The sequence below is a fragment of the Dasypus novemcinctus genome, chromosome 24, assembly GCF_030445035.2.
Source record: "Dasypus novemcinctus isolate mDasNov1 chromosome 24, mDasNov1.1.hap2, whole genome shotgun sequence".
NCBI classification, from domain to species: domain Eukaryota; kingdom Metazoa; phylum Chordata; class Mammalia; order Cingulata; family Dasypodidae; genus Dasypus; species Dasypus novemcinctus.
Window position 1 is genome coordinate 3,541,236 of NC_080696.1, and position 24,995 is coordinate 3,566,230.

At 63.3% G+C, this 24,995-nt stretch overlaps 1 protein-coding gene across 1 annotated transcript in view; it reads right to left on the reverse strand.

Annotated features, from left to right (window-relative positions):
* Positions 1-691: 691 nt before the first annotated feature.
* RASSF2 (Ras association domain family member 2) overlaps positions 692-24,995 on the reverse strand; it is a 31,712-nt gene continuing 7,408 nt past the window's right edge. The window contains exons 2-11 of the mRNA XM_058287510.2: positions 15,659-15,749; positions 13,890-13,965; positions 12,123-12,274; positions 10,155-10,243; positions 8,295-8,455; positions 7,602-7,703; positions 6,742-6,793; positions 6,148-6,269; positions 5,034-5,131; positions 692-3,798 (exon numbers count right to left, since the gene is read on the reverse strand). Coding sequence (XP_058143493.1) covers positions 3,741-3,798; positions 5,034-5,131; positions 6,148-6,269; positions 6,742-6,793; positions 7,602-7,703; positions 8,295-8,455; positions 10,155-10,243; positions 12,123-12,274; positions 13,890-13,965; positions 15,659-15,717 — 969 coding nt within the window. The 5' untranslated portion in view covers positions 15,718-15,749 and the 3' untranslated portion in view covers positions 692-3,740. The remainder of the gene's footprint in view (positions 3,799-5,033; positions 5,132-6,147; positions 6,270-6,741; positions 6,794-7,601; positions 7,704-8,294; positions 8,456-10,154; positions 10,244-12,122; positions 12,275-13,889; positions 13,966-15,658; positions 15,750-24,995) is intronic.

Genomic DNA, 24,995 nt, shown 5'->3' on the forward strand with positions numbered 1-24,995 from the left:
CTTTTGTCTACACTGCCTCCACCCACGTCGTGTAGTTCAAAAGGCTCGCTGCCCCCGGAATGTAACTGCCACCCACCTTAGTGCCAGCTACTAAACACCCTGCTTGCGTAAAAGCAGGAAATCAGAACAGCACTCCGGAAACAGTGGGACTTAGTCAAACTTTTTCCCTTTGTTCTAAAATTTCGGAGCAGTGTTTTGGGGGCATCATTTAAAATCGTGTCTTGGTTCTTTTTCGCTAGAGGCCAAACCCTGCGGGTCGCTCTTTACCCCGCACGGGCAGGTTTCCTGGGAGGACGCCTGCCCATCGCGTGCTCCGTTCTTAACCTGCCCGGAGCGAGCAGCTACGAGAGCGCGGGAGCCCGGGCCGCCACGCCCCGCACGGGGCTCGGCCACCCTGCAGATGGGGAAACCAAGTCCCCGCGGGGTGGTCGTGCTCCTCCCAGCCAGGGTGGAGGCAACGTGGAAACCCCGCCTCCCCCAGCGCGGGTTCCGGGCTTTTCCAGCACAGCCCACCGACCCCGCCAGGGCCAAACCGAGCGCCGCAGGGCGCGCCCCTCCCCGCCGACCCGGGCAGCCCGGGCCGGCCTGTCCCTCCTGGCCGTCCCTTCACGCTCTCGTCCGACCCCACGAGTGCCGCCCACGGGTGCAGAGCTCCCCCCCGACACACACAAACCCACCCGTAAGGAACCGCTCTTTCAAAGGTGCTTTATTTCAAAAAGATCTAAGTCATGTGCATAAAAACATATCAAAATGTTACAAAACTTTACGGGTCCCCACCGAGGCCCTGTCGAAACATGGAAAGAGGCCGAGAATCAGACGTTGAGCAGGGCATGTACCATCGCTGAAAGGCAAGTTATGATCAATAAAAGACTCGTTCACCGCGTCGGGCAGGCGGGGAGAGCCTCAGGAAGCGCGCGCAGTTACACAGAAGCCACCCCAGGGGCCCCGCCGACGACCCCGGGGGTCAGGGGCCCCCTTCCCGGCTCCAGGGCTGGGAAGCCAAACGCTGTTTCTAAGGCGGCGCCCCGGCCTTCTCCGGCCCTCTGCTCCTTCCACCTCCGAGCACTGGAGTAGCCGCTCACCCGGCTCACGAGGCGGCAGCCTGGCCGAGCCTTGTTTTGAGAACAGATCCTTGTAATTACACGCCCCAGTCTGACCCACGCTGATGATAAAAAACATCTTTATTTGACTGTGTCTAGCAGAAAGTATTGTTTTTGTTTTCGTGGGAAGGAGAGAAGGGTGGAAATATTTCTCTGTGAAGCATCAGCAAGGCTGAGCCCCAAACCTCAGCCCCGGCCCCGGCAGGCTTTGCACGGACGGGCAGCTCGTCTCCCTCAGCCTCAACTCAGATTTCGGCTCCGTTCAGCCTGCAGAGCGGGCACGGTCCCCTGCCAACACCCCTGCCTGTGGCTTGTGCTTCTCAAACCACCCCGAGTTACCCACCCCCACCCACCCCCGTGGACGCTGAACCTGCCTGCCGGGGTGACCTGAGCCCCCGCTTAATCCCACCCCCTGCTGGGGGCGGCCAGGGGGCCTGGGATTTTCCCTTCACCTGATCACCGTGTAATTCAAGCCCCTGGAGAGCCGAGCCGGGGGAGGCGGTCTGCGTCTCACGAGTTAGGAAGAAACCAAAACAAAACAATAAGCCGCCCTTTGTTCTTCACGCCACTTCAGGTTCACTGCACCCGATTCCGTAAACCCACCCAAGCCGGCCCTGGGCTCTGGAGCCGCGCCGTCACGCGATACCAGTGGGAAAGCCGCTCGAGGCCCCGGCCAGGGGTCCGCGCGGCCGCTGCTGTGGCCAAGAACCTCTCCAAACCCCGGAGCCGGTCGGGGGGCTCGAGAGACATGTCCACGCGGGCAGCCGAGGCAGGAAGGACGGACGGGGCCTGCGTGGAAGGCCTCCCCGCCCCGGCACAGCTCCCCGAGAGCCTTCTGGGGGCGCGCGACATTGCCCGCTCCGTGTCCAGCGCTACCCTCTGCCAGCGCAAACGAGCGCGGGTCCTCGCCAGCCAGTGTCAGCAGCCGGGACGAGCCCTGTGGGCCTTCCCAGCCCCCAGGGAGGCACCGGGGAACGGAGGCTTCGGCAGTCGGGAGTAAAACGCCTGGAAGAGAAGGCCTCCGAGCCGGGTCCGACATGCCGGCTCGGGGTTCTACCTGCGTCCACAGTCTGCTCTTCACGGTCGAGGCGAGGGAAGCCCCCAGCCCCTGCTCCAGCCCCCTGCACCTCGGAAGCCCGCCAGAGGGCACAACAGCCCCCGGGCTCCGGCGCCCGTGCAGGTGGCACCCGGCTAAGGCCCCGGCTGAGGGCAGGGGCAGCAGGTGGCCTTTCTGAAAGTGGGCGAGGAGACCGCACTGAGGCTTCCGGGGGGCTGCGGGAGGGCACGGAGGCGGGGGGTGCCAGCAGGGCGTCTGCGCAGAGGCCCACCGTCCCCGGGGCCAGTGCCCGGGTCCCCACGCCTTCCCTGGGGGGTGGAGATGGGAGCGCCCACCCGAGAGCTACCCGCTCTTCGTTCAGGTGGTCTCCACGGCCAGGCCCGCTGCTCCAAGCCTCTGTCCCTCCGTCTGCCCAGGTGTACGGCACCTGGCAACCATCCTGACAGAGGCCACGGGGACAGGCTCTGTCCCTGCCCACCCCCCGCCGGCGGCTGCTGCAGGGACCCCCGGGGGCTGCTCGGAGCAGCCAAGAGGCTGCAGGACCCGCGTCAGCCGGCAACACACAGGGCCGCCCCGGAGGGCCCCAGCGCCACACCGGGGCACAGCTGGCTGCACGCCGGCGCGGGGACGACCTCCAATAACCCAGAGGCTGGAAAGAGCGAAGCCTTGAGGGCAAGCGGGCCCCAGCGCCGGGTGACGCGCGGCGGGCCGGGCCGGGCCGGTCACTCCTGCAGGAGGGTCCGCTTCCTCTCAGCCCTGGAAGGGCCTGGGCGGTTCCCGGCCACCAGCCCAGGGCAGCGCGCCCCGTGCACGCCAGCGAGGCCTCAGCCCGCCAGACCCTTCCTTCACCTTGGGGGCTCCAGGGAGCCGGTGGTGGCAGCAGTGAACAGGCCCAGGGCCCCGCGTCCTGGAGGGCCGGGCTGGGGAGGACGGAGGAAGTCGCCGCCCTTCCAAGCGTGAGAGAACCTGGCGGGGCCTCTGCGCTGATGGCACTCGGAGAGCCCAGTGCGGGGCTGGGGGCGCTGCGCGCCCCGCTCGCCGCCTCCTCGGCCTTCCCATTGGCGCCGCTCCGAGGGCGCGTGGCCGTACGCGGGAGCGTCCAGGGACGCTCACCGAGGGCCCAGGGCGGCTCCGCTATCTCCGCTGCCCAGGTGAGCACCCCCGGGCCGGGGACCCCGCCCCTCTCAACGCAGGCAGGCGGCGGCGGCTGCCCCTGGCGCGGGCACGAGAAATCCCCTCTCCGCCGACATGGTGGATAGTCCACGGACTCCCGGCCCACGGGCGGCGCCGCCGGCAGCCTTGGTGCTGGGGGCTGGAATTTAACTGCAGGGGGGGGGTGGTCACAGGCAGGCACCGTGCAGCAACCGCGCACACACACGCACAAGCACACACGCACCCTATAAATTCACACGTCCTCGTGAGCAAAGGGCAGGAGAACGGGTCGGGGCCAGGAACTGCCCGCTGGCTCCTCTGTCCCAGTCCAGGGGGCCTCGGGTGGGGGGGGCTGGCGGTCAGCACTGGGCAGGGCAGCGCCCGCTTCCCACCGGCGTCCGGCCACGCGGCCCCGAGGCCACCTTCGTGGCTCAGAGGGAGGCGATCTCCTCCAGCCTCTGCCGAATCATCAGCCGCAGCACGGTATACCTGGGGACAAAGGAGCAGCTGGCAGTGGAGGCCACACGCCATCTGGTCACGCCACGGCCGGCCCGGCCACCCCCCCCCCAGTCCCCTGGTGCCTCGTGACCTTTTCCATGATGGGGTGAGGGCACAGAGGCCGAGCCCGAGATGACCTCACTGGGGCTAGAAAGCCCGTCGGAGGGAGGACGAAAAGGTGAACTGACGCCACCGGCTCGGGAGGCTCGTGCCGGCCAGGCCCACGTGCTCAGCGGGCACCACGGCCCAGCAGCCTCACCCTGGCCAGGCCGCGTGACCTTGGCAAGATCTGGCAAATTCCATCAGCTCCACGTGGTTCAGCCGAAGCTCAGAACGGCAGCGTGCCAGCGGCCGGCAGCTTCTCAGCACGAGGTCGAGGCTGGCTGCCCTGTCCCCCACTCCTCGCGCCGCGGCGGGCACTGGGCAGGCGCCGCTGTGTGGGGCTCGGGCATTTACACCGCACAGCAACAGCTGTGTTTTTACGAGATATGGGGGATTGAACCTAGGACCTCGTAAAAGCTCCCCCAGGACAAGCTATTTGGAAAGTCTCGGAAGGGTTCAAAAACCGTCGGGGGCTCCACGCCACTTCTTATCGTCAGCTCAGCCAGCGCACTGCCTTCCTCTCTAGCGGCAAAGTCGCTGCCGGCTCTGTGGAGCGTGGGCCAGCCGAGGAGTGACCGCGGCAGGGAAACCAGCCCACCCCCAGGCGAGACGTCCCCTGGCCTCTCGACCCCGCGGAATTTCAAGCAGAGAAGGGGTGGGGGGAAGAGGGGGCCGGCCGCTCGGACCCTCCCAGGCCGCGCCACGCTCCTGAAATTGCCGCAACCTCGGGGTCGGGGTGAGCACGTGCCGCCCTTGCCCCGCCAGGTGGGGGGGTGACATGTCCAGCTGTAACTGGCCTGGGGGCCGCACCCAGGCCCCGTCACGCCTATGCCAACTGCCCCTGCAGCACAAACCCCATGTGAGGGGCACCTGTTCCCTGCTGGGAGCCTGGTGGATGCCGAGAAAGAGTCCAGCCACCGTCCATCCGAGGTCAGGCCTCGGGGTCCCCGCGTGGTAGGGAAACGACGTTCTGGCGTCCCACATCCAGGTGAGAGGGTGACGCGAGAGGCAGGGGCCACCCGCCTTGGTGCCGCAGCCCGTCCAGGGTCCGGGCAGGAGACCGGGGCCCCGCAGCGGCGCCCGCCGAGCCCCCTCCCGGCCGGGGAGCCCGCCCAGGCGCTCACCTGCGCGTCAGCTTCTTCACCTCGCGGTCTTCCTCCTCCTGCAGCTTCTGGATGAAGCTTCTAAGGACGGGCATCTCGAACTTGATGTACTGGGCCACCTGCGGGGGCGGGGGTGTGTCCACTCTTACGGCCAGGCTGGGGCCCCGTCTCCCCATGACGGAGGGCTCCCCCCCCAGCCTCGGCCCCCACCGTCAGAGCAGCCCAGCTCCATTTCCGTGGTCCACTCAAGCCTCCTAATTTCTCATCCCGCGGCCCTGACCCGTGACGAGGTGCTGCGAGCGCACTTGGCCTGCACCCGTGTGGGCTAATACACCTCTCCGCTCTCCCCTGAGGGAATTCAAGGAACACGGGCTCAGAATGACGATTTGAATCTCAAGCGGCACAAGGGCACGGAGAAGTGAATTTGCTTCTAAGAGGCTGTGAGGGCGCAGGTGGAGCCCAGGGGAGCCAAACCTAAACCACCCTTCCACCCCCACGGAACCCCCGCCCTGCTCCACCAAGAGTCTACCCCCCTCCTGTTGATTCTGGCTCAGCTAAGACTCGCTTTGGCCACTGAGATGTGCACGGACACGGCATACACCAAGGTCGAGTGGAGGCATCAAATACGTTTTCGTGATTTGGGCTGGGGTCTTCCCCCACTCATCTCCCACGAAACTACTACCTCCGGAGCGGTTCTCTGAAGGAGACGTGCCGCAGAGACCTGAACTCAACCCACGGCCCGGAGCAGAGCAGCTACCGACGTCCCGCAAACCTGTGAGCCAAGCCACTACAACGTGGGGCTACTTGTTACCGCGGCAAACGCTAACACATCAGGCAAGATCACGGCTCGCTCCCTGGGGCTGATGAGAGTGTTCACAGAAACTACTCGGCCCTCCAGCTTCACACCCCAGACAGACTCAGGAAATGTGCTCCTTGCACGGAATCGCTGCCTGCCCGAGCGTTCCTCCCACGGCCGCCCCAGGGCGCACTCTCGGAGTAGCCTCTGCCGTCCCTCAACCGGCCCCCCGCCATTCTACGTCCAGGAGGCCGGGCGCGGCGGCGGGTTGCGCAGGAGGCCGGCCGGGGGTGCAGCCACGCCCGAGCCGCAGGACCCCAGACCCCAGCGGGCACTCACATCGTGGGTCACTTCCTCCACCTGGTCCTTCTCCATCAGGAACACCTTGGACACCTGCTCGCAGGGGCCCTGCAGGATCCGGGCCATCAGCGGGTAGTCGGTGGCCTTCAGCTTCTGCTTCTCTGGAACCGCACGCGCCAGGGCGCCTGAGCCCGGGGCCCTGCCCGCCGCCGCGGAGGGCCCCACAGCCCAGGGGCCTCGGGCAGCCGTGGACGCCGGGGGCCCGCGTGCGAGCAGCTCTCCAACGGGGGCTGCTATGAGCCACCTCCACGGCCCGGCATCCCCAGCCCCCCAAACCCAACCCCGCCGGGCTCGAACCTTTCGGGAGACGCAGCTGTGGAGAAATCGGCCTGAGCCGTCCCGAGAGAGCACCGGCCCCTTTTCTAACGGCCGGTCGGGTCCTAGGGTTTGCCCGCTGACCCATTTGGCTCTCCCCAGGGGACGCGGCCAGCGAGCCGCCAGCCTGGAGGCGAAGCGCGCCCGGGAGTTTCCAAAACCCCAACAACAAGGCGAACGAGGCCGAGGTTTTTTTTTCCAGCTTGCTATTTTGAGTTAATTGAAAGCTCTGAAGTGCACGGTGCTCCTCGGACTTACCGCCGCTGGTGTGCACGACGTACAAGGCAAACTCCTCGGCGGAGTTCTCGATCTGAATTAGGAGCAAAAGATGCTTGTTTAGAGCGAGCGTTTCAACCCTGCAGCCGAAACGTCCCCTCTTCACACCTCAGAGCCAAATGCACCTGAGGCCGTGCGCGGGGAGGGCTGCCTGTACGGGCCCCGACGGTGGAGGAGGTGGCAGGTGACTCGATCGTCCTGCTAGAGAGAAACAGCTAACAACTACTGCAACGTGCCAGGCACGATTCTGCACACTTTACACGTCCTAACTCCGCCGTGCGCTCGACGACCCCGTAAGGACAGAAGCACTGCCCTCATTTTACAGAGGAGGTCGCAGAAGTGCAGGGAGGCCAAGCAACTTGCCCGATTCATCCAACGAGAGGGCAAGGGAGCAGGGCGGGGACCCCAGGCACCGGGGCCACGAGGCTTCGCGGGCTTTCTCTAGATAAGGCTCCCTTGTCCCCTGAAGAGTTCTGAGGGGCTCACGGGAAACCCAGAGTTAACAGACTCTAAAATCTCCCCAGCACTCTAATTTGTGCACCTGAGTATCATTTTCAAAGCGGTTTCCCACGTCTGTTCCAGAGTCGGGCTGTGCACACGGCCCAAGCGAGGCCAGGCCCCGGGTCCTTCCAGAACAGTCCACCAAGTACCCGCGGGTGACGCTGCCCGGCTGCTGAGCCAGGCCTGGGGGGCCGCCCGTCCGTGCCAACCCCGGAGTCCCAAGGCCAGAAGAGCACAGACCCTCCGCCTGGCCCCCAGGAGCACGCACCCAGCCCCCCGCCGCGCTCCCAGGGCCCCGGGGCAGGCGGGCGGCGCCGCCTGAGGCCGCGGCGGGGACTCGCCTTGAACTTGTTGAGCAGCAGCTTCAGGACTTGCGGCGTGGTCATGGCGCTGTTGATGCGCACGTTGGTGACGGAGCCGTAGGCCGGCGTGAACACCGCCGTCTGTGGGCGGGGGCCGGCTCAGGGTGCGAGCGGGCATGCAGCCCCGGGGGGCCTGCCCGGGCCAGGCAGCGGCACCCCGTGGCCGGCCCTGGAAACGGCCTCCCCCAGCCCCCCTGCTGGCGGCGGGCCGGACACGAACCACACAGCCAGTGTGGGAGGCTGGAGGGGGCAGCTGGCCGAGGGCCAGGGCCGGGGCAGGAGTGGTGAGTGAGGTGCTCTGAAAGGGGCCCCTCTCTCCTGAGCCCAACCCCCCATGCCCTTGGCCCCAGGACGTGCCTGCGGCGGGGGCAGCCTGCGCACCAAGCAGCGGGAGGGAGGGCTCGGCCAGCTGCGGGGCTGGTGGGGGGAAGCAGGGGAGACGGAGGGAGGGGCGCACTGACGCCCGGGGGCCCCAGCTCAGCACTCAGGGGACGGGGAGGGTACCGCGGGCAGATCTACCTGGGCCAGTTTACAACCCTCAAGCCCCCCCCCGGATTCCCCCGCCTGGAGGCGACGCCCGGAGCTCAGGCCTGACGTACCTGCCCGGAGCTCTGGCCCCGCCCGCAGCCCCCACCCGCAGCCCCCACCCGCAGCCCCCGCCTGCCGGTCCACCTTGTGATTGTAGAAATGGCCGTTGATGGAGAACCGGTGGCGGCGGATTCGCCGCTGGTCGCTGGGCGTCCGCACGTTGCCGCGGCGCCGCACCCCGACGTCGCTCCGCGTGCGCATCAGCTGGGGGGCGTCCTCCTGCAGGGGCTTCAGGCCCCTGGGGTCTGTGGGGAAGAGGCAGGGGGCCCCCGCGCCTGAGCCGATCGAGCCACCCTCGGCCCAACGGACGCCGAGTGCGCAGCGGCGGAGCCCCCGTCCTGGGGTCAGGCGCAGGGACGCGCCGAGGCCGCAGGCAGCGGGACCCGCACCGTCCACCGGGCCGGCGAGCGACTCCCAGGCTCTCTGGGGAGGAGGCGCCTCTGCCGGGAGGGCGTGGGCACACATGGCCACGGAGACGTGTCGGCCGCGGTCACTGCCGCCTGCTGCTCCCCGGGTCCTGGTGGCGCGCCTGCGCCTGCCCGCTCGCCGCCTCGCCCCCCTGAGCCCCGCGTGGGAGCGCCTCAGCTCGAGGCCTGCTCGGCACATCCCTGCCTGCCCAGCGGCGGACATCGGGGGCAGTGGCTCCTGATGCAGGGCCTCCCACGGCGTCTGCGCGGCTCCCCACACACCCAAAAGTGGTTGCTGGCAAAGGGCTCTTGGAGGGACCCCCTGAGCTCGGCTGAGCCGCCAAGGCCAGGAGGGGCCCGGTCCCCCGGCTCCCCAACGCCCACGTGCGCCCAGGGACCCAGAGCCAAGCGCCGTCCACGGCTCCCTGTGAGGCCAGCCTTCGTTCACCCTGACAACCCCAACACCGCCTCCCAAAAGACATTTTCTGGTGGCAGCAACCCAAGAGTGCATCAACAGCTGCAAGGACAGTTGTGTTACGTCGTACGCTGGACCATCGTCAGCCCCAGAAGGGACAACGTTCTGATGCGTGCGACGTGGGTGAGCTTAGAAAACGTTATGCTCAGCAAATGTCAGACACTAAAGAACTGCCTGTGTGTGCTTCTGCCTCTATGAAATCCACAGAGCAGAAAGGGGTCTGCAGGGGGCCAGGGCCTGGGCACAAGGCGGGAGGAGGGGGTACTGCTCGATGGGTGATTTCTGCTGGGGACGATGAAAGGCTTTGGTGACTGACAGTGATGAAGGCAGCACACACGGTGAATGTGATTAACGCCATGGAATTGTACACTTAAAAATGGTTAAAATGGGAAAGAGGACTTGGCCCAGTGGTTAGGGCATCCACCTACCACACGGGAGGTCCATGGTTCAAACCCCGGGCCTCCTTGACCCGTGTGCAGCTGGCCCATGCGCAGTGCTGATGCGCGCAAGGAGTGCCCTGCCACGCAGGAGTGTCCCCCGCGTAGGGGAGCCCCACGCGCAAGGAGTGCGCCCTGTAAGGAGAGCCGCCCAGCGCGAAAGAAACTGCAGCCTGCCCAGGAATGGTGCCGCACACACGGAGAGCTGATACAACAAGATGACGCAACAAAAAGAAACACAGATTCCTGTGCTGCTGACAATAACAGAAGCAGACAAAAGAAGACACAGCAAAACAGACACGGAGAACAGACAACTCAGGGGGGGAGAGGAAGAGGAGAAATAAATAAAATAAATCTTTAAAAAAACAATGGTGCCCTAAAGGGATACTGCACAATAAAATACATAAACAAAATTAACTTGAAAAAAAAAAAGAGCGAGAGAGTCAAGCAGGGTCTGACCGCGCGCCCCACACTGACTTTGGCCTAGCAGAGGGGCGCTCGGGCCTCTGGGGGCAGCTGAGCGGGAGCCCGAGCCGTCCTCCTCCAGCCCCGACCGCGTCCACAGCCCGTCACCCGCGTCCACAGCCCGTCACCCGCCTTCACAGCCTCGGGCAGAGGCACCCACCTGTGGGGCTCGGCGCAGGGTCCCTCTCGGCCGGGGCATCCGCGCCCGAGATCCGGAGGCCGGGCACGGCGAGGGGCTTCAGGGCAGCGCTGGGGGCAGAGAACAAACGGGGCTGGGGGGGGTTGGGAGCCCCCGCCCCCCCCCCCACACCCACAATGGCTGCAGGACGCGGCCGCCCGGCCCCGAGCTGGACGTGGGGGCCGTGGGCGACGCTGCTCTCCCTGCAGCTCTTCCCACAGCTGCGTGAACTCAGCTCCCGGCCGGGAACACGGCGGACAGAGCCGGGCGCGGCCTGCACTGGCCGAGGTTTGAGCACGGGAGGATAACCCCAATAATCGCCCCTTGTTTCCAGGGACGGGACGCTGGGCCAGGCCCAGTTCTGCCGGAGGAGTGACTCAGAAATCACGCCCGGCATCGAAGGGGAGCGGGGGCAGCAGCCTGGCCGTGGCGAGGGCCCTGGCTGCTCGGGGGGACCCGAGGGCTTGGGGCACGGGGTCCTGGGCCGAGCCGGGGACGGGACACGGGCGGTCCAGGTGGACGCCCGGGCTTGCCGTGACCACCGCAAGCATCTCCTCCAGGGCACGGAGGGGGGCAGGGACCGCCGAGGAACACCCGGGGTCGAGAGGGCTCGGCCGGCGTGACCAGGGGGGACCGCCACGCGGCCAGGAGCACCAGCCCGTCGTCAGGAGCACGGGTGGCCGGGAACAGTGGCGAACGGCCTCGTGCCCTCTGGACGAGAGTTTTAAGGGAAGACAATCAAACTTGAAAATCTGAAGAATTTCTTCTTGCAGCGGGATGTGTACACTTCTGAGTCCCCGAAAGGACCTGGCCTGAGCCTCTCAGCCATGGGGAGCAGGGGCAGCTGGACAGTCACCGCCCGCTTCCCGGAGCCCTCTCTCATGCTGAGGCAGAAGCGGGCCTCAGCATCCTTCTTAACACAGGGGCCCAGGCGTGCTTCGTTCTGGCTGGCGTCTGGGATCGAGTGGGCTGCCGTACGTGAAGGCCCTTTCCAAAGTCTGCCAAGGTTTCAGGGGGAGCCCCCGAGAGGGGAAAGAAGCAGCTGCCCTGGGCAGGACCCCGACAGGCCAGCCAAAGGCCCGGCGGCCAGAGGCAGATCTTCAAAACACCGCCCACTTAGGGAACGGAATGTAACAGGGCGTGGGGTCGGGGGGGCCGTGGAGAGGGTTCAGGTTTGAAACCTAATACACGGAAAGTGCTGGAAGCGAAGCGAAGGGCGTGGGACCCAGCAAGGTGGGAAGAAACCAAAGCGCCCCGATGGAGCCGGTGGGGGGGGTGCAGCTGGGGCCTTCTGCCAAATTCCTCTGGAAAGAGACCAGCTCGGCCCCCGCGCCGCCGCACCCCGGGCGCCTCCACCGCAGCCAGCATGGGGCTTGGTTCTCATTTAAAAGGAAAGCGCCTCCGCTGCAGTTCTGGCCGCGGGCAGCCCGCCCGGGCTCCGCCGGGGGCCGCATCAGCCAGGCCCGGGGCGACACTGCGCCAATGACCCCATCGTAAGGCTCCAGCCCCCGCGGCGCGGGGAAGGGTGTGCTTTCCTGGACTCTGCGAGGCCACCAGGCAGAAGGATCCGCCGGGCCAGGCTCCCGGGAGGGCCCCAGGCCCCGGCACCCGCCCCGCTGGCCGCCTGGAGGACCCCGGGCCGACCTCGGCCATGACCCCCCTTCCAGGTGCCCCCGGGGCGTGGAGCGCTTTGGGGAGAAGTTTCTGCGCCCTCGAGGTCTTTGGGCAGGGCTGCTGGAGGAGGAGCCGTCCCCGTGGAGGACGCTGGAACCCCGGGGTTCCAGAACTCTCCACGCGGGAGGGCGCTCCGCTCACTGGGCCGGGCACCACCGGCCCCTTGCCCCCAAAGCGGGCGGTCAGCAAGGGCCCTGGGTCCCGGCCCAGACCTGCCCGAGAGCCCCGGATCCCCCCGGCACCCCCAGGCGCCCGAGCCCGCCTCCGCTCACTCACCCCTGTGCCCCCAAGTTGCAGCCGGAGTGCCAGGAGGAGGAGGGGGGCGGCGGGCGCAGGCGCTCGCGGTCGTCCTGCATCTGCAGGCGGATGGGCCGGCGCAGCCCCCACGAGATGTTCAGCAGCCCCTCCACGATGAACTCGTCTTCCTCCTGCGCGGGGTGGCCGGCGCCGTGAGCAGGAGGAGCCCGCGGGGGCCAGCGGCGGCCAGCGCACCCCGGCCCGGCTCTACCCGGTCTGCACCCCAGCTTTGGGACATGCCCCCCCGAAACGATGCCAAGCACCTCAGAAGCGCTTGGGCACACTATACACACGTCTATTTTATACGAATGACCTTAAAGATCGCAGGGTAGGTCTTCTCAAGAAGCAGGACTAGCCTTGCTAAGGGAAGCAAGCCCTGAGTTAGTGAACTGGCCGCCTGCCCCTCCCCTGCTGGGGACACTGGCGTCTCTTCGGCTAGAACGTGTTTCTCCACCCGACCTGCTGGCTGAAGCAGATTTGAAACATTTCCTCGAGTTCATTCTGCAGAACACCCGAGCTGACCAAGCGTTGCCCTAAAGAAGGTGTGGTGTGGATACACAGTGGGAGACGTGCTGTCCAACATCGCTCATCAGATTTCTCAGCAGCAGGGCGCCCCAGACTCAATGTGGTCAGCCAGCATGCTGGCCACTGCTCTCCAAGGCGGCGAGACCCCGTAAGAACGCCAGATTTATACCAAGGGCTGTCGACTGACAGGAAGTTAAATGCAAAACCTAAGGGAACTGGCCTTTCACCCAAAGCCACGGACCCCCTTTCTGACCGCGGGCCCTCTAATCGTGGGGTGTACTGACGGCGTGTTCCAGAGGACGCACCAGGAAGGCTGCTGGAGGGTCGCGGCCCTGCCCGCCTCCAGGAGTGGGAGCTCTGAGGAGCCTGGAGAGGCCAGCAGCACCTGCTGCGCCCACGTTTCACGGGCAGCGCCAGGTGTGCGTGGCCACGGCTCCAGGACACGCCGCACAGGTGACGCTCATACCTGGGCCCAAGAGCGCCCTGAAGGCCAAGAGGGCAGGACAGCCAGCGGGCCCCTGGTATCTGGGGGAGGCCATCCACTGGCCGAGGCCGGCCCCTGACAGCGCGTGACGGTAGGGCGAATGTCACCCCACGCCAGGCTTCACCCAAGTGGTGGGGTTTGAGGAACACGGAAAAGGCCCCGCGTCCATCCCAGCAGCCTCAGTGGCTGACATTCCACCACCTGGTAGAGCCAACCTGCCAGGCTCGATAACCCAGAAAAGTGCAGAGGAGACCAGCAAGCGTGCCTTCTTATCAGTCAAGTACACTAGAGTATAAATTACCCCAGCAGACTCCTTCATCTCGTATCTGATAACAGGCTCTACAGAAATGGATACAGGGTGAGGGAGCTGTGAGGGGCGCTGGGGACAGATAGACGATAAAAGCCCTTCCCCAGAAGGCTGCGGAGGGAGGGCCAGGAGCTACGGCCCACGCTCGTGGAAGAAGCCTGGGTCACTCGGCGACAGAGGACCAGTGAGGCCCCGGAAGTGCCCGAGAGGGGGGCTGCTTGGAGGTTACTTCCTAAAGCGTCCCTTGGACGATCCCCACCGAGGCCACCAGCGACTCGAACAGGAGGTGGGCCTGGGCCCTCCCAGAGCCCGGCACGCCCTCTAGTGCCTGCCGCGGGGGCCGCCCCGTGGCGGGAGGGGCAGGGCCTCTGGACCTCAGGGCGCCCGGACCCTCCGCCCAGAAGGAGCCGCGCCGCGCCCGGCCGCTCACCTCGCGGTGTCGCAGCTGCAGGTTCTGGCCCTCGTAGTACAGGTTGTAGGTCTTCAGCTGCAGGAGCAGTTCACTCCTGGGGACGAGAGCATGGCGCGCTCAGCGGGAGCCGCTCGCGGGCGGCCGCGCCACTCCTGCGCCCCCCTGGCCTTGGTCGCCCCCCTGGGACCGGTCACCCCCACGTGAGCCCACCCGGCAGCTCCCCGGGGCCAGAGTGGAGAGCGCTCAGCGCCAACGAGGACGAGCGCAGGCACAGCGAGCGGCGGCCACGGGCGTCGCCGCCGACCAAGGGCAGCCGGCCGGGAAGGAACAGGCGCCAGCGCGCGGCGGGCGGGCAGCACACGCGGGCCACGCGGGCTCGCCCGCCCCGGCCTTTCCCGCCCGGGTGTGCCGGACCAGGAGGGGACCATCGTGCCAGGAGCCCGTCGGCTTTGCGGAGGGGGCGTCCGCCTCGTCACTCGCGCCCGTCAACGTGCCCTTATCGTGTGTTCCAGCTGCAGGGGCGGCCCGGCGGGTACAGCCACACAGCGGGACGCCGCGCAGCCACGGACCACGACTGCGCTACGGCCACGCACGAACGACGATCCCAGACGACACGGGGCCGAGACGCTGGCGCCACGGCCTGCGCGGTTCTGTGTGATGCAGTTTCTACGAGGTTTCAAGTTTGGGGGGAGGTTCGCGTGGGGGTAGCAACTAGACGAGATCAGAAGGGGCCCCAGGCCCTGCGAAAGTCCATTCCTGAGCCAGGCGTGTTGATAAAATTATTTTAAAAAACCACCGCCCCGGGCCGGCTACGGGCGCCCATGAGCTGCGAGCACTGATTCAGGGGCCTGATTGGGGCAAACCTGCACGGCTCTAGTCAGGTCGGCGCTGCGAGCACGGCCAGCGCACCCCACAGCTTTCTGGAACCTCCGGGCTGGGGGGACAAGGGGCCGGAGGAGGGGGCGCTGCTTTCGCCAGTTCTCAGCCCCGAGGCGCCGAGTCCTCTTAGCCCAGCCATGACAGGGTGATTCAGAGCGAAACCAGAGGGTAAATGCAGCCGGAAACTCCAAGAAACCCCTGACGAGTGAAACCTAGACACGCTGGAGTAATTCTAACAAACTGAAAAGAACCATGACAGCCGGATTCCAAAGAGCCTGGAACAGAAGCTGCCGCGTTCCTCTGCGCACACAAATCTGAAACCCGGGTTTGAGAGGACTGGCCAGCGCCGTCGGTGGGGAGCCCCTCAGCGAGGAGGGACGAGCGAGCCGGACCTCACCCGACGCCGCCTGGGCGGGGTCCGGGGTCCAACGGGCAGGTGCAGCCCCAGGGCTGGACGTCCAAATGTGTCCCCAAGCTCACCACGCGGCCGGGTCCATCTGGGCTCAGCCCCAGTCGACACCGGCAAAAAGCCTCAGCTCGAGAGGTTTTGGTGGGGCCACAAAACCTCTGTCCAAAGGCCGCCGTGCGCACTGTAGCGGCACAGGGCACCACCTCCCAGCCGCCCGCCCCCAGCGGGCACCACAGGCCAGCGGGCAGCCGGTCAACCCCGCCCCCAGGAGGCCTCAGGCCACCGCCCGCCGCCCTGTCGCCGCTCTCCACGGCCCGGCGCGGGGGCGTCTGCTCCTGGCGCGGCAGCCACGCCGACGCCCTGCGTGTCCACTCGTCCAATCCGCTCCTCGCTGGCAAGGGCGCTGAGGCCCGAGAAGGAAGGCCGCGCCATCAGGCTCGCCCCGCCGCGCGCCCACGCCAGGCCGGCCCGGGCACGACCGTGACCGCAGACGTCCTACCTGGAGATGAATTTATCTTGTCCACACGGGACCAGGGAGGTCTGGTGGCCGCAGTCCATCCTTCCTCCGAATTTTCATCAGAAGGAGACGCCTACAGGCAAGAGGAGACAGGTTCAAGTCGGTGCCCTCGGGGACGTGGCGGGAGTTGGAGGGGGACAAACGCCGAAGCCAGGGTCCCTGAAGCCAGGGTCCCCGTCCCCCAGGCCCCCGTTCCCCAGGTCCCCGGTGCGGCCGCCGCCTCTGAGAGCAGAGTCCTGAGGAAAGGCCACCACTCCTGGACGGCTGGAGGACAGGTGCCCCAGCCTGGGGGCGCCGGCCCCAAGTCAGTGACACAGACAGCCTGCGAGCCCCTCCCACCACAGAAAGAGACGGGCGTCCCACAGGGACAGGCTCGGACCCCACGGCAAACCTCTACAATGCCCAGCCAGGGACGAGGGCAACGCAGCAACAAAGCACATGTCTGTGATGGCCGTTAAAAAGGACAACGAGAAAGGTGACTTGATCGGGGATCTGCAAATACAGGCTACAGCCGCGGCAAAAAAAATGAGCCTGACTTTGTTTAATACATCCGTGAATTTAAATACACGTATACACGTATACACGTATTATGTATACATTTATGTATGCACATATATATCTCAATACATATATGGATCTTCGTCACACGTCTCGACCTCAGTGCGGCTGACAGTTTCGCTGGACGGTTCTCGTCGCAGTGGCTGCCCTGGGCCTTGGGGGACCGTTACAGCCTCCCTGCCCCACCTGCCAGATGCCGGGGGCAGCGCCCGGTTGAGACCTTCAAAAACGCCTTCAGACGTCCCAGCTGTCCTCGGGGGCAAAACTCGCCTCTGGGAACCTTGACCTTTGTATAATCGGAATATAAATGAATGGAAGGCTGGCTCTCGAGGATGGAGAAGAGGGAGCCTGGGCAGGCTGAGGGTCATATCTAGAGACCTGGGCAGGTGGGGATTCACTTGCAGAAAGACCACAACAGGTTTGGAGAAAGACACCTGCTTGCAAGAGCTGGAGGCCGAAGGTTACGCACACAAGGCTCAGCTCACCACAACCCGCCCCGTGCCCAGGGACCTCTAAGACGTCAGCTGATGACCCCTCCAGGAGCCCCCGAGGCCACCCTGTGCTCCCAGCACACGCCCACCCACCTGCACCCGCCTTCCTGCCTTTGACACTGCTGTTCAGTCAACGGCCTCATGGCCGAGCTCAGACCTTTTTCTTTCCTGCGCTCGAACAAGCCCCCTCTCTCAACACTGTCCTGACAAGAGAATTGCTGGGGAATTTTTTTCTCATTTCATTACAAGAATTTTCAATATAAAGCTGAAAATACAAGACTGCGTGCTGCCTTCCGCTGGTTTGCAGGTGTCGTCGCTCTCTGCTCTTCTCCAGAGGCTTCGAGACAAAGCTTGCCTTTCCACTAAGGAAAGCCGAGGACAAGGGGGTGGCCAGGAAGGCCAGGGCGCAGCGAGGAAAGGACTCAGCCATCACCCTGAGGCTGTGAAGATGCAGGAAGGGGCTCCCGGGCCAAGAAACAAGAAGCTGGGAAGGCGAGGGGGCTTCTCTCCAGAGTCTAGACTCTTCTCCTCTAGAAGCTTGGGTGGGAGCGGCCCTGACACACTTGGTTTTGGCCCAGTGACACTGATTTCCAACTTCCGGCCTCAGAACTGGAAGCTCATACATTTGTGAGTGCATGTCCAATTTCTGTTAGTAAAGAAGTTGTAGGTTTCCAGAAAAACCATGCATAAAATACAGAGTTCCCATATACCATCCTATTAGTAACACCTTGCATTAGTGTGGTGCATTTGTTACAATTCCTGAAAGAACATTTTAAGAATCGCACAATTAACCACAGTCCATCTTTTACAATAGGGTTCACTGTGTTGTACGGTCCATTTTTTTGTCTGTTAGATTTTATTCTAGTAACATATATAAAACCTAACATTTCCCCTTTCAGCCATATTCACATATACAACTCGGTGTTACAACGCCACCACGTTTGCAGTAATTCCTAAGAGTGGCCATTCGCAGACTGCACCACGGGACAAGGGGGAGGGTGCTCCGACCTGGCCATGGGAAGACTGCCCCTGCCTGCTGTGGGGAGGGGCCTGCGGAAGGGGGGAGAGGTGGGGAGGCCCGCTGAGAAGCTGGACCAGGGAAGGCGGACGGGGTGGAAGGAGTCGAGAGCCTGAAGAGGTCAAGGGGTGACGCATCAACGGAAGGTTCTGGACAAGGGCAGGTGGCTTCATCAGACAGGGTCAAAGGCAGAGCCTTTCTTCTGCAGTCTCTCTATCCCATCCATCCACCCACCCATCCACTCAATCATCCACCCACCCAGCCAAGTCATCCATCCACCCAGCCACCCATCCAATCATCCATCCATCCACCCATCCTCCATTCATCCATCCACCCAACCACCCATCCAATCATCCATCCACCCAGCCAAGTCATCCATCCACCCAGCCACCCATCCAATCATCCATCCACCCACCCACCCATCCAATCATCCATCCACCCACCCACCCATCTAATCATCCACCCATCCACCCATCCTCCATTCATCCATCCATCCATCCATCCTCCCATCCACTCAATCATCCATCCACCCAGCCAAGTCATCCATCCACCCACCCACCCATCCAATCATCCATCCATCCACCCATCCTCCATTCATCCATCCATCCATTCTCCATTCATCCATCCATCCATTCTCCCATCCACTCAATCATCCATCCATCCACCCATCCACTCAATCATCCATCCACCCAGCCAAGTCATCCATCCACCCACCCACCCATCCAATCATCCATCCACCCACCCATCCTCCATTCATCCATCCATCCATTCTCCATTCATCCATCCATCCATTCTCCCATCCACTCAATCATCCATCCATCCACCCATCCACTCAATCATCCATCCATCCACCCGATCATCCATTCATCCATCCACCCATCCTCCATTCATCCATCCATCCATCCTCCCATCCACTCAATCATTCATCCTCCCTCCCACCCATCCACTCAATCATCCATCCACCCACCCACCCATCCAATCATCCATCCATCCACCCAATCATCCATTCATCCATCCACCCATCCTCCATTCATCCATCCACCCATCCTCCATTCATCCATCCATCCATCCATCCATCCATCCTCCCATCCGCTCAATCATCTATCCACCCAGCCAAGTCATCCATCCACCCACCCACCCATCCAATCATCCATCCATCCACCCATCCTCCATTCATCCATCCATCCATCCTCCCATCCACTCAATCATCCATCCACCCACCCACCCATCCAATCATCCACCCATCCACCCACCCACGCACCCACCCAATCATCCAACCATCCATCCACCCATCCACTCAATCATCCACCCATCCACCCACCCATCCAATCATCCATTCCTGCAGCTATCCTCCAAGGCTCGTACTTTTTTTACTCATAATCTCCATCTCCTTTTTTCCTTGGAATTCTCCACACTAGTGCACTGATGGAATCTTCTATAGAACCCTCTTTTGCTCACTACTCCCATCAAGGCCTGTAATTTGGCGATTTTGTTTTGCATCTGAAAGCAATCTATTCTGCTCGCAAGACAATTCCCTTTTGTCACCAAGTCCTCTTAAATCTTGAACACCAGTTGGAACGTTTGTCTTCTTTGTAATTACTACACTGCTTAGTACCACAGAACAAATAAGCTCAATGAAATAATCTAGCATACAGAAAGAGACCTAAATATATTAGGGAATTTAGAATATGAGCAGCGTTTCTAAATAGCAGGGGAAAAGTAGATTAACTTAAAAAAAAAAAACGCTGCTGGGAAATTGGCAGGCTTTTGTCAGTGGAGAAGTGGGTGGAGTTTGGAAAGAGGACAAAAGGAAGCTGAAGCTCCATCTTAGTTCACCAAAAGAAATCACAGACGATTAAAATTTTAAACATTAAAAGTTACAACGCTGGAAGGAAATTCAGGATACGGACAATCTTAAAATGGAAAAGTCCTTCCTCTGTAAGACTCAAAACCCAGAGCCATAATAAAAATAAACGATGTCAATATGTAAAAATTGTAAGCCTTTGTTTAGAAAAATTTTACTCTATACAAAGTCAAAAGACAAGTGATAAATTGGAGAACAGGTATTTACTATATATATAGTAAAGGTCTAATGTTCTTCATTTATAAAATGCTTTTAAAAATCAGTAAGAAAAAGTCCTGCACCAATAGAAAACTGGGCAAATGACGTGAATAGATAGTTGACAGAGAAATCAACGCAAACACTTAATAAACTTATGAAAAGATGGTCAACATCCCTCATTACCATTTTTTGCTCACCGGATTGATTCAAGTCAAGTAAATCCCAGCTGTGGGCAGTCCCCACGACTCAGACACTGTCCCCTACTGGCTGATCTCATCAAGGTCATGGCGATGAAACTGACCCCCATGCTGATGTGGCCCAATCTTCACCTCCAGTCTGACAGCTCCCACCTTCTCTTTCTTACTCTTACATTTCTTGGAGAAAGCGTGTTAGGATTTCCGACACAGCCAATCACGTTCTTGAACTGAAATTAAGGGCGCTGATGAGGGGCCCAGCCCCCCCCCCCACGCCTGCTCAAGGACGACATCCCCAAGTCTCTTCTCCAACTTTCCAACCGTGGCCACAAATCACTGGCTTCCTCCAGCCAGCAGGGGAAATGAAAAACAAGCTAAATTTACATACACTGTGCACGGCAGCAGAGCTAACAAAGGGCCGGAAGTTTAGAGTTAAGCCTGATACTCCTTACACAGAGGAGGATGCTGGAAGGTAGATTCGGCTGGACCCTTCCTCCCAGGTGGCCTCGGAGACAGGGGCTGGCTGGCTGCCACGCCGCTGCCTCCCCGATTCCTAGGTCACGGCGCCCTGGGCTCCAGACCTGGAAGGAGAACTATGGACCAGCACTGTTTCCCACAATGCCTGGGGAGCGCCGACCACACTGTGTCTTCCTGGAAGGGGAAGAGAAGCGGGAGGAGGGGGCTTCCCAGTGGGCCGGCATCTCCGACACGTCTTATCACACAGAGGAAGACAGAAGTCGAGAGAGCACCGATTTCACACAAATACTTTTTAACATGGAGACAGGTTTTCAAAGTCTAAAAAATATTTAAAGCCCCCGAACCCTCGCTCTGTGAACACGGCTACGTACCCCTCAAGAAGTCTAAATCAGCACCGCTTTCCTTTAGGAAAAAAGCACTTCAAAAAATAAAATGGCGAAAGTGGCCGCGGTGGCTGCTGAGGGCCGGGAGAGCGAAGAAGAGATGTGATAAGGGGGCATTTTCAGGACTTGGAGTTGTCCTGGGTGGTGCTGCAGGGACAGGTGCTGACGTTGTATGTCCTGCCATGGCCCGCTGGGTGGACTGGGGGAGAGTGTGGACTACAATGTAAACTATAATCCATGCTGTGCAGCAGTGCTCCAAAATGCACTCACCAAGTGCAATGAATGTGCCACGATGATGAAAGAGGCTGTTGATGTGGGAGGAGTGGGGGAGGGAGGTATATGGGGACCACATATTTTATGAGTGTAACATTGAAAATAAAGACAAAAAAATAATTTAAAACATTGAAACATTGAAAATAAAGACAAAAAATAATTTAAAAACATTGAAACATTGAAAATAAAGACAAAAAATAAATAAAAAAATAAAATGTGGGAAGCGAATTTGGCTCAACTGCCTACCACATGGAGGTCCGTGGTTCAAACCCGGGCCTCCTTGACCCGTGTGGAGCTGGCCTATGCGCAGTGCTGATGCGCACAAGGAGTGCCCTGCCATGCAGGGTGTCCCCCGTGTAGGGGAGCCCACGTGCAAGGAGTGCGCCCCGTAAGGAGAGCTGCCCCGCACGAAAGAAAGTGCAGCCTGCCCAGAATGGTGCCGCCCACACGGAGAACTTGCACAGCAAGATGACGCAACAAAAAGCACAGATTCCGGTGCTGCTGATCAGGATAGAAGTGGTCACAGAAGAACACACAGCGAATGGACACAGAGAGCAGACAATGGGGGGGGGGGAATAAACTAAAAAATAATAATAATAAAATGAAGCGTATAATACTATTTCCTACAAGCCTGACTGCCAGGGGCGTGGCGAAGCCCACGCAGGGCAGGGCAGGACGGGCCGGCAGGCTCCACGCCGGGCAGACGTCCCGTGCTCTCCCAGCGCCCTGACCACCGGGCAGTCCCGCCACTCTGTCCCACGGCCCCATATGCCCGCCTCCCGGACAGCGGGGCCAGCCCGGCCCTAAGACCCCCGGAGTCTGCCGGAAGGGAGCTCCTGGGCCTTGGGGGATGCCGGCGGCCGAGCCAGAGAGCCTTCGGCCCGTCCGCCCCGCTCCAGGGGTGCGCCACGCCCTTCCTGCACCCAGGCCCCCCGGTGCGCCTTAGACCCCGACCCCACGCCCGCCTCCCGCAGGCGCCCGCCGCCCGTGCCCGCGCCCCGCCGGCCCCCCGAGGCACCCCGGCCCAGCTCCGGCCTGGGCCTCCCCCGCTGCGACGCGCCCCCGACCCTCGCGCAGGGGCCCAGGCCCAGGGAGAGGGGGAGGCTCCCAGGACCTGCGGCCAGGACCCCCGCACATCCGTCCTGAGGGGCTCCCGGGGAAACCTGGGAGGAGGGGGAGCAGGCCGGGGGCGGCCGGGGGCCCCGGGGTGGGACGGGCAGAGCTGCCCCGAGGCAGCGGGCAGGCCCGGTGGGCGCTCGTGGCGGGGACACCTCCGGGAGGAGGGCCGGCCCCAGGCAGGTGAGCGGCAAGCCCAGGACACGAGAACGGGGCTCCAGGGCCCGCCCCCCGCCGGCCCCCCACGGCCCACGGCCCACCACTGCCCCCCCCCGCCCCCCCACCACCCACCACGGCCCCCCAGGAACCCCTGCCACCCACTACTGCCCCCCACAGCCCCCCACCGCCCCCCACCACCCACCACGGCCCCCCAGGGCTCCCCGCCACCCACTACTGCCCCCCACAGCCCACACACCACCCACCACAGCCTCCCAGGGCCCCCCGCCACCCACTACTGCCCCCCCACTGCCCCCCCACCACCCACCACGGCCCTCCAGGAACCCCTGCCACCCACCACTGCCCCCTACCGCCCACCACAGCCCACCTCCTCCCACCACTGCCCTCCCCGCCCCCTGCCGCCCCCCACGGCCCACCACCCACCACAGCCCCCCACCGCCCACCACCATCCACCACGGTCTCCCGGGCCCCCTGCCACCCACCACAACCCACCTCCTCCCACCACTGCCCCCCCCGCCCCCCGCCACCCCCCATGGCCCACCACCCACCACTGCCCCCCACTACCCCCCACTGCCCACCACAGCCCACCTCCTCCCACCTGCGCTGAGGCTGGGGGAAGCAGCTGCCCGGGTGGGGGCAGGCCCACCCAAACTCCGCCCATGAGCCCAGGGCTGGTGGGCAAAGACCCCTCCCAGGCCCTCCACCCGCTGGGGTTCCAGCCTCCCCAAAGAACAGGGGGCGCCCTGGCCACTCTCGGGCTGCCTGTGAGGAGAGCAGAGTCCTCAAGGGCCCAGACACGGGCCGTCTCTGAAGGGAGCAGAGGCCCTCTGCCCTGAGCTCTTGGTTCCTCCCCGCTCCGGGGACCCATCACTCCCTGCGTCAGGAGGCCCGAAAGCACACCTCGGTCAATCGGCCTGAGCACCCGGGACGCTGGCCGGTTGCTGAGCGTCTGTGCGGCGGCCACAGCCTGGCCTCCCTCAGCTTGTACCAACTTGAAAGGCCGTGGGGAGGGGGGCAAGGCAGAACAGAAAGGGGGGGCAGCCCTGCTGGGAAGTCCGGCGAGGGGAGGCCCCGAGCGGGGTTTTCTCTGTTCCCTAAACGCGCTTCCTGGCTGCGAGGCCGGCCTGCCCACCTCGGCTCCGGGGGAAAGGGGTGGGGGGCGCAGGCGGCGGGCCTGAGAAGGCAGGCCAGGAGGGCGGCTGCCCACCCAGAGCCCCCCCGAGGGGACCTCGCGCTGGGCCAAGGCACTGCTCGGGCCACAGGGCCTTGAGCCCGCGGCGTCGCCCACCTGCAGACCTGCCCGGGCCGGGGGCCTCGGGGCCTGAGCTCCCCGCCGTGCAGCGAGGGCCAGGGCGGGGCCAACCGAGCCTGGTCAGGATGCGCTGTGCGCACGGGCCACCCGCACCGGCCCCGCAAACGCAGGAACGGGAGCCCCCAAGGTCTGAGGGCCCCCTCCCCACCCCGTATTGCCAGGCGAGGAGGGGTCCCGCGGCCCCGGCAGCCAGCACGGGCGGGTCAGAGCCACCGCAGAGCCGCTTCTCACAGGCCGGGGCCCCACGGCACAGGCGCAGGAAGCTGACACGAGGCGGCGCTCCTGGGGGCCGGCCCCCCCTCCCCCGCAGGGACGGTCCCACCACATCTCCGTCCCTCTGAACCCAGTCTGGGCCCCGGGCTGGAGGAAAACGCAGCCTGACGCGGCTCTTCGTACTAGAGTGTGAAAGGTGACCCGGCCAGTGCCTCGGGGCCTCGGCGTCGCTGCCCAGCCACAGAGGAGAGGCTGCAGGACGGCAGACAGGAAACCCCGGGCCCGCCACACGAGGACGGAGCCGCGCTGTGGCTGGAGCCCCGCCAGGACCTGAAGGTGACCAGAGCACCCGGCCCCGGCCACCCCAGGAGGAGGCGGCACGTCCCTTTCTGCCCTCCTGCTTCAGTACAGAAAGGCCACCCACTGCCAGGTGGTGTCCTCTCCAGGACCTGCTCACCACCACCCTGCCCTCCCCCGGCCGCCTTCAGGGCCTCTTCCCCCAGCCTGGGGTCCCAGGAGCCCCTCCAGTCTCCCAGGGCTCTCCAAGCACACACAACATCAGGGGAACGGGAGTCCGAGCCCCTGACTGCAGCCCAGACCCTCAACCCCCGCCCCCAAAAAGAACTCTACTTCAGGGAAGAGGGAGAGGGTGGACAGCGCTCACCTGGAGGAAGGAATCAGAAGTTTAGCTCAGAACGAGCAGGTGGCCCCGGGAGGCCCTCCACATCTGTTTCCCCACAAATCGGAAGGCCCAGGGAGCCTTTTGTGCTAATAACAGAACAACACAGTACCACGCATGGAGCTTACCATGTGCTAATACCACACACGTGAGATTACCATGTGCTAACTAACATGCATGGGAGCTTACCATGTGCTAATACCACACACGGGAGATTACCATGTGCTAACTAACATGCATGGGAGCTTACCATGTGCTAATACCAAACACGGGGAGATTACTATATGCTAATACCATATTTGAGAGCTTACCATGTGCTAATACCACACACAGGAGCTAGCCATGTGCTAAATACCACACACAGGA